At 42.5% G+C, this 14,005-nt stretch overlaps 1 protein-coding gene across 9 annotated transcripts in view; it reads left to right on the top strand.

Annotated features, from left to right (window-relative positions):
* sipa1l3 (signal-induced proliferation-associated 1 like 3) overlaps nt 1-14,005 on the top strand; it is an 85,234-nt gene that overhangs the window by 51,975 nt on the left and 19,254 nt on the right. For all 9 annotated transcript variants that reach the window (XM_050032729.1, XM_050032746.1, XM_050032787.1 and 6 more), the window contains 6 exons: nt 3,082-3,212; nt 7,648-7,836; nt 8,379-8,553; nt 10,620-10,723; nt 12,404-12,561; nt 12,660-13,242. In XM_050032729.1, coding sequence (XP_049888686.1) covers nt 3,082-3,212; nt 7,648-7,836; nt 8,379-8,553; nt 10,620-10,723; nt 12,404-12,561; nt 12,660-13,242 — 1,340 coding nt within the window. The remainder of the gene's footprint in view (nt 1-3,081; nt 3,213-7,647; nt 7,837-8,378; nt 8,554-10,619; nt 10,724-12,403; nt 12,562-12,659; nt 13,243-14,005) is intronic.

The raw sequence follows: 14,005 nt of genomic DNA, 5'->3' as shown, positions 1-14,005 counted from the left end.
AGTATATATAATAAATGCATTGCATTACTTTCAACCTTTTGAAGATAGTTGTCCTCACTCATCTTTGCCAGAGAGCAGCGGCCCCACACAGGTCAGGTGTATGCAGGGGACACTTAGGGACATTTGGGGATTTGCCCGGACCTCTGTCTGGGGGTCTGTGGGATCCTCACCTGGCATTTTTGATATCTAGAGTCGGCAAGAAATGTTGTTGTTAATGTAGTTAACTTGCGTTAGCTTGGAGGGCTAACTTGGTGTATTTACTGTATTACCTGAACATCATGTCACCCTAAAGCTCCTGACGAACCCCTTTCAAACTCTGAGAAAAAGGAACGGATAATCAAATAATCATATTGAACAGCCAAATCTGGTTCAACTGACAATTCTGAGTCGGGTACAGCCCTACAATCAATTTATTTTCATTGTGAATTAGAAAATGGTTGGTAGGCAAACAGGCACCAGGCACCCTATAAGTTGAGTGTCACTGCCATGCAGTATATACATACTGATCCCATTTTCTACTCTGATTTAGGCCCCTTGCTGTTATTGGTCCGTTTGAATTAGACAGCATAGATGTCGTTTCCCCAGTGTCATTCCCCACATGTCATCCTGCGGCTGTTTTAATATCCAGCTGGGCCTGGGCAGAGCAGAGTGGGCCAAGCTGGCAATGCTCCCAGAGTTTTTATTACACATGTACCTGCCACTGGACTGTTGGCAAACTCTGAGCTGATGATACACCACCTGCCTTTCCGCACAATCACAAGTACCACTCAACATAGTCAGCCCGTGCAGCTTTGTCTTACATCTGGTTTTCACTGTCAGAAGTAACACCTAACTTCAGAAAGGAAAGATGCGTAATGTGTGCCTGTCGGTGCGCACGTTTGTTGGCATTTCTTGTCAACATCACCTCTTCAGACACTGCGGATGAAACTTCCTCTTGGCAAGCATCATCTGGCTGCACCCTAATTAGTGACAGATGCTGTTAGGAGCACATGTGTGCAAGCAAGCGTGTGTGTGTGTGTGTGTGTGTGTGTGTGTGTGTGAGAGAGAGAGAGGAAGAGATAGAGAGATAGAGACAGAGAGAGAGAGACAGGCCTGCAGCCACACAGATAAAGGTTATCATTCCAAAAATATGTTCATCTGCTGACTCGTTTCCCCAGTACGCAAGTGTGATTGTGTGTGTTGTGTTGTGTCAGAGAGCCTCATCAAAAAGCTGACATTTTCACCACAGGACACGACGTACACGTCTCCGAACGTGTACGTCGTCCCGGTTTATTCCCGTCAGATGGGGGATAGAGGAGGAACACTTGTCAAGCTAGATTCCTCCCCGAGTGGAGAATTTGTCTTACGACTCCCACACTGCCTGTGGCGTTGGCATTACCACGGCTTAGCTTAGGAGCTTTAGAAGAGGACATGCAAGATCCTTGTGAAGTGGGTCGATAGCTTTGTCTCAGCCTCTTAATGGATGAAATTGTTGTGTGCCAACATGGGTAACAAGCCGCAGAATGTTAATTGGCGACTTGTGACACCACATTTTGTTTGTTTCCTGTATTTGCCGAGGACATATTTGGTCTTTCATAGTTTTATTGTTTAACAGTCTAATTTTATAGTCATGAATGTGAAGCTCCAACACATGACATCAGAAATATTTTCAGCATCTCTGTGACCACATAACTACAGTAATTAACCCTTTAACATCACCTTTCTTCACTAGCAATCATCATTTTCTCTGGGTTATGGCTTTTGCTGGCTAAATTGATTTTGTAATTATGTGAGTATCGATTACTAGATGTCCTGTCCTTGACTCAGTGCCCCTCCTCTGTCAGTCCTGATTACTACAGAGCCTGGCATCTTCTCTTCTGTCAAACTCTTTTGTTATCCATCTCATGTTTGTCTCTTGAAGGTTAAATGTACTTTTTTCTTATATCAACCCTCAATGCTAGGGCTGCACGATATACAAAAAAAAAAAAAAGTCCTGTGATTATTTTGACAGATATTCCGACTGCAATAAGTCGCGATTTTAATGTGAATGTTAATTTTTGTTTTTTATTTGCACTGAAAAAATATTAAAATGATGTGATGTTTGCAGGGGTCTGTACTGAACACGCATGTTCCCTGATGTCTGGAGTGAGATGTAGGCAGGTGGCATCTCTGTAGCACCATATTGCTTCATTTATAATGATATGATGTAGCATATTTTACCTTCATCAAAAACTGCAGCATTTGTGATTTGTATATTGCACTTGTCAATATGGCGATTTTGATAATATTTTGAGTAACTGTGCATCCCTACTCAACCTACTCCTTTTTTTCCTGACACAAATGGGTCTGTAGAACCAAGCCTAATGCACCGCCCAAAGTTTGGATCGAATACGTGGATATATCTGGAGTCTTGTTAACTTCTTTTTTTACTGAGATATTTACTTTAATATTTTCAGTTTAAGACTGGATTTTATGAAGGTAATAGTTTTGTACAGCGGCTTGTTTTTAAGCACCATCTTCAGAAATGTGATGTCTTTTGTTAATGAAAAAACAGGGTGTTGCAGAAAAGCGTGTTTCTCAAAGTTAATGATTAATCATAACCATCATAGTTTCCCAAAGATTAAGTTGACGATTAGCAGTCTAGAAGCCTAAAAATATTTACTTAGTCTCATAGATTCATAGATAGTAATTTATTGATTAATTCTTTGGTCTATGAAAGGTTTATGATAATTTATAAAAGTCTATAAAGTGTTGGTTGATAGTTGACATATTTATTTGTCCCTTTTGTTTGACCTACAGTCCAAAAACAGTTTACTATTACAGAAGAGTTAGAAAACCAAGAAACACTTAATTCTTATATTTGCAAAGCTAAATCTTGTGAATTTTTTTAATTTTATCATAGCTTGAAAGTTTGCTAAAATCAAAATGATTAAGATTCTTTTTGATTAATACTTTCAAGTCTAAAAGAAAGTCAGACACTACTGTGTATAAAACCCACAACCCAGTCTCTTGTTCATGTATCCAGTCATACTGTAGATAAAGCACGTGTCTCCTCAACACAAACTTTATCATTGATCCCAATCTCTTGTCATCCTCCACCAGAGCACTCAAACTACTTTGGGACAGACGATAAGCTGGGCCCTGTGGCCGTGAGCATCCGCAGGGAAAAACTAGACGACACCAAAGACCTGAAAGACCAGTACCAGTACCGCCTCATCGTCAGAACAAGCGAGGTATGAACCATCTGCCGTTTGTGTGTGTTTGTTTTGAGTGACAAGACAGTGATGAGTCAGTGAAGTGTGCACGCTTACTTTCTGTTTACTCACTGTAATGTCACCTAGCCTTCCCTTTGTGTCCTTACCTGTGACTCTAACCCACTCTGCCCTGGTTTTAACCTCCCCCCTCACCCCCTCTGTCCCCTCTGCCAGTGGAAAATTCCACCTGCCCAGCCTCAGTGCAGCAAAGCCAAACCAAACACTGGCTGCTGTGGCCAAAGTGTTTGACCTCCTCTCACCAGGAGCACACCCAACCACTTTTCCACTTTGAGGGGTCATATACTCGTAATGTGTTGAGTGATGGGCTGATGATCATGGAGGAATAGTAAAGATGTGTTCAAAGACAACAAACATGTCATTTATGCTCATTTACTTTGAGAAATTCCAAAGCAACAAACTGTAACAAATGTGGGCTCATTATTGACAGACAATTAATTTGCAACTGTTCAGATACAGGGTTCCAGCGGTTCCTTAAAAGTCTTAAAAGGCCTTGAATTTATTAATCCAAAAAAATAAGGCCTTAATTGGTGATAAAATGGCTTAAATCAATCTTTCAAAAGTCTCATAGGATTTTTAAAAGATAATTTTCTAAATGTTCCTGAATGCATTTAAGTCACGCAGATCAGGACAGTGGAACCAACAACACTCATATTTTGTTTCCAAAACGACAATCCCCTGTCTGTGAGCCACTGTCACTGTACCTTGTAAGCCATGGGAAGTGCAAACTCAACAACAATTGGCCATTTAACCAAGATTTCGCGGGATGGCTGAAACAAGTACAAGGCAATGCATATGAGGCTCGGAATATTTTCTGCAAAAAGTTTTTCAAACTCGGCATGATGAGAATCAAAGCAGTGGAATCCCACATGCAGAGTGAGAAACACAAAATCGACAAGAAAACTCGCCAACAAACAGCAGGTTATTTCTCAGTCGTGTTCTACCCTCGTCTCTACCACGAGACAAAAAAGAGGTGTTTTATGTTGCAATAAACATTCTGGCAAAGTTGTCCCTCATACTGAGTTATTGATATCAACTCATGTTTTTCCCCCTTTGATTCATGTCATTGTAAACTTGGTCTTAAGTTTTATACGCAGTGGAATAAAGTCAATAAATCATTTTGATTTCAAGCTAAAAATGTCATTAACTTGTTCCAGCTTCTCAAACGTAAAGCTTTTCTTGGTTTTGTATGATAATTAATGGAAAATCATTGGGTTATGGACTGATGGTTACTCAGAACAAAAAAATTAAAGTCCCCAGGAAACTGGGATCAGCATTTTTTTTTTTGCTTTTTTTTTTTTTTAACACAAAAGCAACAAATCAATTTATCCAGAAAATAATTTGCAGATTAATCTGTTACACATGGCGTACAATCATTAGTTGCAGCCCATAAATAACTTGACCACAGACAGCATTGTGTTTTTCTTCCATTTTTTTATTTCATAGTTTGCATTAGAGACATCTGCGGTCTCCAAACAGTCAGTTTGATCTATTTAACATTTTATAAACGCCTGTGTAGCATTGTCAAGCTCACTCAAACAAACAGTTAAGTTTGCTTGTGTTCATTGTGTTCATGTAGCCTGCCTGTCTTCCTCCGGCACTGTGTTGTTTTTAGCTGGATTACATGGCTGCCTGGCCTCATCACCTTAGCTCTGGTATAACAATAGAGCCTCTCCGCCATCTAAGTACACAGAGCTCAGCTAACAGACACAGCCAGCACACCCAGGCCTACTGTTCCCACACAGAAAAAAAAAGAGATTGATTGCAGACTTTATTCTCTCCAGCCGCAGCTGCTCTCAAATATCCATCCCCCTTAAGTCTGTCATTTAATTCTGTGCAGCAGTGCTGACGCAGCAAGGTGCGGAGACTTCCTCCTTTTCCCTTCATCACACATTTATACACGCAGCCCTCTGACATTCCTGCTCAGCATGTCGCAGTCACTCGCTGCACTGTTGCACAGAAGCTGACGAGTTGAAAGGAAAGCTCCATAACTTCGGCTTCATGTCAATCAGGTTTCATTTCTCTGCGGCACACCCGAGTCTCCGAGGTTCAACTGTCTCTCCAGCCCCTGCCAGCTCCACAGTCTGCCATGCATTTTTAATGAAGCCGCATTTGTGTGTGTAGTTGCACGGGTGTGTGTGCGGTGGGAAGGAACAGCCCACTCCTCCCAACTGTATCTGAGGTTATTATAGCCTCACTGTTTTGAAGCAGGTCAATTTCCTCTCACCAGGGAGCAGCACTCTGTGGCAGCACAATACTGAGCAGAATATTAATTCACAATACAGCTCGACTTTAAATCCTCCACACAGAGCACAGTGTGTGTGTGTGTGTGTGTGTGTGTGTGTGTGTGTGTGTGTGTGTGTGTGTGTGTGTGTTGTAGAGTGTGGCTTCAGGGGCAGCAGGGCAATATTGAGACCATCCCTCATCTGATGGATCCACTTCAAGCTTCCAGGCAGCCAATCATCCGCCCCTCCATTTCACAGAGGCGTGGTTCTGTAGCTGAGCCTGACCTCTGACCTTTCACAATACAAATATCTCAGAATCAGAAGTATTACTGTGTATGTTCTCCTGTGTCTTTCCTGTGTTAGTGTTTGTCCAGGCTTTGTCTCGGTCAGCCGCACCTACAGCTGTTTTGTTGAATATTCTCTGGCCAAATTGAACTAAAAACAACATTTATATCGAATGTACTGAGTGCCACATCTGCTCTAAGTGAAAAAACAAGAACTTCCTATAAAGTAACTCTGAAGTCATGACAATCTGCTATTTTTTGTGATAGCACCTCCACCTGTAGCACAGGGAGAGAAAAAATCCTGGTACCGGCCATGCAATAGATGTTCTGAAATCTTGTTGTCTCTCTAGTCAGACATTTTCACAGGCGTCTCCATCTAAATGACCCTTCATCTTCACCCTCGGATATTTGTATTCTTCCGGTTTCCTGCCAGTCTCATGATATAAATGTCATCAACACACCCACTCGCTCGCTCTGAATTCTCCAGACAATGACCTGCTCTATTTACGCAAGTTTAATCAGACATTACACTGACTTTTCACTAGGGAGCTGGCAGGGTAAAGTCCGTTAAACATCCAACTGATTCAGACATTGGTGATCTCACTTACAGCTCCTCTGGGTAATGTCTAGATAAGTTCACTGTAGCAGTGTATGTATGAAAGGGTAGTACACAGAGAATACATTTCTTTCCAAATGAGAAAACATGTAAAATTACAATAGCCATTATCTGTACTTGAAAACAATTTTACATAACACAAGAAAGGTTTTAACCCAGACCAACAAAGAGATAAAAAGGAGATAAGAAAAAACAAATGAAAAAATAGCATGTAACCAAGTGAATATTTTGAATTTAAAGCAGAGAGGAAGAAAATTAGTTAAATAACCCTTATTAAGAATTTAGTTGGTCAGCAAGTTGTCTGTTCCTAAGACAGGAAAGAGTTAAACAGATAAACAGTAAAGGTAAGGGTGGGGTCTTAATCAACAATGAGAAAATCTCTTAAAAAACCTTTGTGATTGGGTGTCGGTGGCTTAGTGGATAGAGCAGACACCCCATGTACAGGCTCCATCCTTGCGGCCTGGGTTCGATCCCAGCCTGCACCCCTTAGATCCATGTCTCCCCTCTCTCTCTCTACCCCCCTCACCTTCATCTGTCCTATCCATTAAAGGCAATAAATGCTGAAAAAATAATCTTAAAAAACCTTTGTGATGATGGAGTAATTTCTTGACATTTTTATGCCTATATTCTTGTGACAGCCTAGGTTGAAGGTATTGTGTTTTCGGGTTGTCTGTCCCATTTTCGTGAACGCAGTATCTCAAGAACACCGTAAAGGAATTTCCTCATATTTGGCACAAACGTCCACTTGTACTCAAGAATGAACTGATTAGAGTTAAGTGATCAAAGGTCACTGTGACCTCACAAAATACGTTTGTGGCCATAACTTAAGAATTCATATGATAATTATGACAAAATTTCACACAGATGACGAACAGGATAAAATGATGCAGTGATGACATTTATACCCAAAAGCTCAAAGGTCAACTTCACTGTGACATCATGATGTTCTGCAAAACTCCCCTCTGGCCATTACTCAGTGTCGTAACTCAGGAACAGAAGGGGTATTTGGTGGGTTACTGAATTGGTCATACTAATCTTGGGTGTCCATCTTGAAACTGTGCTGATTGTATAGATCTTCTGTGCTGCCGGGTTAAAGATGTGTGTGAAGCATCCATGTTTTCGAATTTGTAGTTCGAAAACATGGAAAAAACATATGAGTGTATTCAGACATGGATGTAAACTGCAACCTGGGAGGCACTAATTGTAGTTAAGATATTTAGTGTTTTAAAATCATTGAAGCATTGCAACATTTTGTCTTTCCCCACATCCAGCTTGTGACCCTGCGAGGCTCCATTTTAGAGGATGCGGTGGCATCGACGGGGAGGCACGGCACGGTGCGGGGTCTGCCGCTCAAGGAGGTCCTGGAACAAGTCGTCCCCGAGCTCAACGTGTCCTGTTTGAGACTGGCGCTCAGCACGCCCAAAGTCACAGAGCAGCTCCTCAAACTAGACGAACAGGGGGTGAGTTACAAGTCTGTTTTTGCATTTCATCTTTGGGCTCGTGAGCTAAAACTGGAAATTCGACAGTTGAGACCAGATGCTCAGTCAGTGACTCGAAGTCAGGCTGGCTAAAGAAATAAGAGCTGATAAGTAACACAGTGGCATATGGTGTGCTCAGATATTGTGTATAAAAGTGTCTGAAACCCGTATAACTGATTTAGTGTTAGTGCGAAGTACAGAATCGTTGGAGTAGGGTGTGGTGTGTTTGAGCATGAGTGTGTAACCATAAAAGCTTTAATGTTTAGCCACGTTATCTCACCTTTTATTTAATGGAGGGTGAAGTGCAAGGCGGAGGTGTTTGGCTTGTTTTTGTTTGTGCAGGTGGTTTTTTTTACAATGCTGAAGTGGAGCTTAATGTTTAAGGGCATCCAGATTAACATCAGAGTGAAATTCTTCTGTGTAACATCCACTTCAACGTTGAGTTGTATTAAAAGGCTCAGACTGCAGTGTTTCAGCTGTCTGTGTGTGTGCGATGTTAATGTTCTCTCTCTGTTGTCTTGTAGTTGAGTCAGAAGCACAAGGTGGGTGTTCTGCTGTGCCGTGCAGGCCAGAGCACAGAGGAGGAGATGTACAACAACGAGGAGGCCTCACCCGCCTTCTCTGCCTTCCTGGAGCTGCTCGGGGAGCAGGTGCTTCTCAAGGGATTCACCAAATACGCTGCACAGCTCGACACAAAGAGTGAGTCCTCAGCCCCTCTCAGATATGCATCACATCCTGTACATGTGTTGATAATTTAACATGTTGATCACATGTCTGCATAAGCATCTGAGTCACTTGTACATAAAAGTCAAGACTGCAGCTTACGTCCATTTCTAAACTGAATGCAGTCAAATAAAAGGCTGCGGCAGCACAAGGTTACACATGCACTTCCTGTTCGCCAGATTAAGCTCACAGTAAGACATTCATCACTTAATTATCATCTCACTAGCTTAGAGAAAATAAAAGCAGTTTAATAAGTTATGAAATAATGTGAATGAGCCAATTTTCTCTCTCTTTTCAACTTTCATCCATGCAGTTAGCATTTTGAATATCCTTTGAATGAGAGTCCTGACTGAATGTCACACCATATGTAGCTTTTCCATTGTAGGACAATTTAAAATAGGCAGCAGAATTATCTATCAATGAGGACATTTTCATTACTCAAAGGAGGGGTTCATCTGTTTTTTTTTCTGGGGTTTTCAAATGGAAACTCCCACATAGCCGTTAGCAAAAAGCAGTGATGTAGGTTAAAGCTACAAGTGCTGATGATAATAATAACTGAAAGAGATAGTTCAGAGTTGTTGAAGTGGGGTTATATGAAGTACTTAACCATAGTCAGTGTTGTATTTTCACTGCTTGACCTTGCTGTCAGACAGCTCTTTCTGATGGGGAACTGAAGCTGTTACATCTCTCTTTTCAAAGCTGCCAGACTCCTTTGAGAAAAACATTAACCATACCTTGTACAACACAAGGAGTTGCTGGTCGACTGCTGCCTCGATCAGCTAGTTTGTGTTATAGTGTGACTTTTAGACCCAAACTAATGTGGTGTTCACAGCAGTACATTGATTAGCTTCTTTGCTGGTAAAGCTTCCTTCAGACTGTGCGATTTTAGCAATCTTATAAGTTTAGTGCAGCTACACTGTGCGACATGGATCTAATAAACTTGGGTACGACATCAAGTCTGATGTATGCAGACTGTACGACGACAGCGCCTACTGAATCACAGGCTACGATGTACGATAGCTTCCCATTCTGAATGTGCAAGGATGCTACACGGGTTATAACAGTAAAACACAACATGGAAGGTCACATTATTAATAACCTAAAGTTTTGTGGGCACTAAATACTGTGATGTGTTTGCTAGCTGCTAAGTTGCTCAGCTGGCAGCTGCAACTCAGCCGCTATTTCCTTCCATGCTCCATCCTTATTTACGCAATCATGGTATGAACTGGAGGACACATCATACAGGCAAGGCTTCTGCTGCCACAACCCAACAAAGTTTTACTCTTTGCTGGAATACCACACGTCTTTTTGTGCATTTTGCCTCCATGGCGAGCTGCTGTCCGTCTGTTTGTTTGGGTTTAGCGCCAGTGCGTCATTTCATTCTGCAATTCGGTTGGTTGGTTAGTAGATGCAAGACCATGAGCAGCCATCCTTAAACCTCTCGCACTGGGTGAGGTAGGACCACCGTTTTAGAGCCACGACCAAAGATATTGCCACGTTTCTTTCACGTTGGTCAACTTTTGTCTGGGACAGCTCAAAATCGCACAGCGTATACTGATCTTAAGAAGGTTAGAGCACTATGGCTAATCTGGAAAATCAATCACCCACAATTCTCAAAGAAAGGTTGGCTCAGTCATGAAGAGGTACATTAGGCAGGCGAGGAGTTTTATATGTCGCAACGGCATCATGCAGAAACCTACATCAAGTCACATGGCAAAACAGTTTTAGAGGGCTTTGGGAAATAGCATTGTGACATTAAAACATAGGTTCTTCAACCAAAATTTGAATTATCAGATTTGTACACACCGCACTTTAACTGTCTTTTTAAAGGGACAAAATCCATTACTGTAAAAGACAGATGAAGCCTGCAGTGATACGTAACAGTGATAATCAGGCCAAGTGTCACAACCCCAGAACAAGCAACATGACAGTTTTGGCATCATCATGATCCCTGGAAAAACATCTGTTTGTACGATTAAGTGTTTGGACTCTAAATCTGAAGTTAACAACATCTGACCTGAACTTAAAATATCTCTCTCCAGCGGACTCCACAGGCACCCACTCCCTGTACACCACCTACCAGGGCTACGAGGTCATGTTCCACGTGTCCACCATGCTGCCCTACATGCCCAACAACCCACAGCAGGTGAGAGCTTAACAGCATCCTCTTATTGTATGTTGTGTCTCGTGAGGTCATGGTGTGGTGCGTACAGCTGAAAAATACATCCACAACTTTCCTTTCTTGTCACCAAGAGTCGGTCTGTGGTTGTTAGTTAAAGCCTCCTCTGTTTGCTCCGGGTCGTAAACCAACAGCAAGAATTCATAGAGTGGAAACTCGTGACTTGTGTCACCCTCTTCATGTAGAGTCTCTTTTCTTTTTTATTCAGCCTGTCATGTTTTATAGTCTTTGTTCTCTGTCCTTTCCTACTCACTGGCTTTTTCTTCTTGCTCTCTCACTGCCTCTTGTTCTTTAACTGGATCAGATGGGTGGGGTTCAGTAGTGAGTAGTGTCTTTATTTTTTCCCTCTTTTTTTTTCTTAAAATAAAGCTGCCTTCCTACACATTCTCCAGGGTGCTGTGTGTTTGCAGCATGTTCTGCGTGTGTGTCACTGACCTGTGTGTAAGATAACATTTTTTTGCGTGTGGGTATTTTTAATAGTTTGTGTAAGCGTTTTGCATGAGAGGCTCACACGGGTGAACACATGTGCTCAGACAGGCCCTGTGGGTGCTCAGGATTAGTGTACAGTGTGGGGAAGTCATTTGTTCCTCCTCAAATATCAACAAAGCTTGTGAATCGGAGAGCCGTACTTTTTTTCTATCCCGGCAGCAATCCATTGTTTGTTATTACAAACAAGCTTTTTTTACATGACCTTCTTAAACATCTTGTAAATGGTAAGTAAACAAGAAATGTGAGGGTTACACTTTTTAAATAAAGTCGATTATAAGTGTGTTTGAACAGTTCATATTAGTGTCAACTATTAAATCAGAAAATGTAATTTTATAAATGGCACAATAACTCCATCCAGAGGTTTAGAGACTGCAGCAGCCAGCACATTTACTTGCTCAGATGAACCTCTAGGTGGCAGCATCTGACATTAAATATAACCTGCGGTGCAGAAGCGGATGCAAGAGGAGTGAAGTAGAAATAAACATACTGTAGAGGCTCTTGCACTCAGAGGAGAGAAGGAGAACACCAGCTAGGCCTGCACACTTACCTTGTATGACCAGTGGTTAAATGTGCAGTAAATACCTGTTGAATCTTGCATATCAGCTGTATTTAGTTGTGTGTAGAATGGATGGTAAAATAGATGAAGATGCCAGATGTAAGATACAACAAACATCTTTCCTCCATCAGTTATAGTTAGTGTTTATAACCACTACATCAGGTACAATAATCCAAATTTCAGAGCTTGCAGTCTCAGTGCGAGTGAAGGATGCTCCTGAGGCACCATGCTGGAGAATGTGTGTATCTGTGGCCAAACAGTGGGCTGGATTACATAATTGGTACTTTCACACTTCCCTCTGCAGATGAAGAGAGGATTGGCAAGCACTGCACCACAGACACAGCTTGGACTCTGTGCCACGTCTCCTACACGAACACAGATAGACGGACAAACCAGCACATACACACACAGACACAAATAGCCCACACAGAATCCGAAAAACAAATTACATAAAGAGCTGTTGTTTGGTGTCTCGTAGTGAGCGTCTCAATCTCTCGTTTCCCTTGTCAGACTCTTTCTATTGTCAGTTGTGTTGGTGCCAGTTTGTGTTAGCTAATTTTTATTAACTTGTCATTTTTTATCTCTCCTCTCTTGTCCCTCAGCTCCTGAGAAAGAGGCACATAGGGAACGACATTGTCACCATAATCTTTCAGGAGCCGGGAGCGTTGCCTTTCACCCCGCAGAATATCCGCTCACACTTCCAGCACGTCTTTGTCATTGTCCGTGTGCATAACCCCTGCTCTGAAGGCACCTGCTACAGGTAAATGTCTTAAACAGAACAAGGACGTGTTCATATACACAGAGTCATGACTAAAATAGTTTCTCACACTTCAAATCTGTTTCACCTTCTTCTTTCAGTGTTGCTGTGACAAGAATGAAGGATGTGCCTCCCTTCGGCCCACCCATCCCCAGCGGCGTCACCTTCCGTGACCCAGAAACCTTCCGTAACTTCCTTCTTGCCAAAGTTATCAATGCAGAAACCGCAGCACACAAGTCAGAGAAGTTCCACACTATGGCAACACGAACACGGCAGGAGTACCTCCGTGACCTGGCTGAGAACTATGTCAGCAGCACGCCCCTCGACTCAGCCGGTAAGCTCAACAACCTCATCTCCCTCGCATCTAAAAAACGGGAGCGCTCCAAGGCGAGAGAGGGAGCGGAGCTGGGAGCTGCTGGGGCCGTCGCCTGGAGGGTCCAGGCCCAAGACTTCAGTGGCGGTGGGGCGGAGCTCCCCTGTGCCTTGGGTTTATCGGCTGAATATGTCCTCCTGACAGACTGCTCCACCAAAGAGGTGGTGTTTAACTGTTTCTGTGCGGACGTGATTGGCTGGACACCGGAGCGGCTGGCGCTGAAGATCTTCTACGGTAGAGGAGACCACATTGCTGTGCGAGTACCTGAGGGCTGTGCACAGGACATCAGGGAGATGGTGCAGAGGTTAAAGGTGAGAGTTCAGAGCTTGTTCCACTTCATGTGTAGAGAGGTAGGGAACGGCTGAAGACTCTAGAACCCATGGTAGTCAAGCAGGCAGATAGTGATGTGAGCTGGAGTGCAGAAGAGGATCTAAGAGTACGCGAGTGTGTGTAGATATGAAGGGGCCTTAAAGGTGAGAAGGAGAATCTTGAAATCGATGCAATATTTAACAGGAAGTCAGTGAAGTTGCTGAAGAACAGGAGTGATATGATCTATGGACGGGGTTCTGGTAATGATACCGGCGGCTGAATTCTGGACCAACTCGAGTTTATGAAGACACTTGAGAGGGAGACTAAAGAGGACACAATTGCAATCATCAATACGAGATGTAACCAAAGAATGAACGAGGATAGCAGCACTCTGAGGGACAAGTGACAGGCGGAGATGATTAATATTCCGTAGATGAACGTATGCAGACCGAGTAACATTATTATGTTACTTATGTTATATAATAGACTGTAGTGTGTAGTAGGATGTAAACAGTTATATTCATATTCAAGATTCTCACCAAAGGCATTGTGTGTACGCTTGAGGCCTGATAAATGTGTTGAGTCAAAGCTGATTTTTTTTTTTTAAATATTTGCATCTCCCTCTCACCCACTTACTTGCAGGTTTCCTTTTCACTGCTTTTGTTTGATACACTTAAATGTGGGAGATCATGCCACAGTACAAAAGTTTGTCCTCAGACCACCTTAAGACTTAAATCATTCTCTGTCAAGTCTGCGTTTAGTTAA

Source organism: Epinephelus moara, chromosome 2 (genome assembly GCF_006386435.1).
Source record: "Epinephelus moara isolate mb chromosome 2, YSFRI_EMoa_1.0, whole genome shotgun sequence".
Taxonomy (NCBI): Eukaryota; Metazoa; Chordata; class Actinopteri; order Perciformes; family Serranidae; genus Epinephelus; species Epinephelus moara.
Note: the sequence above shows the minus strand (reverse complement) of the source record. Positions and strands in the feature narration are given on the sequence as shown.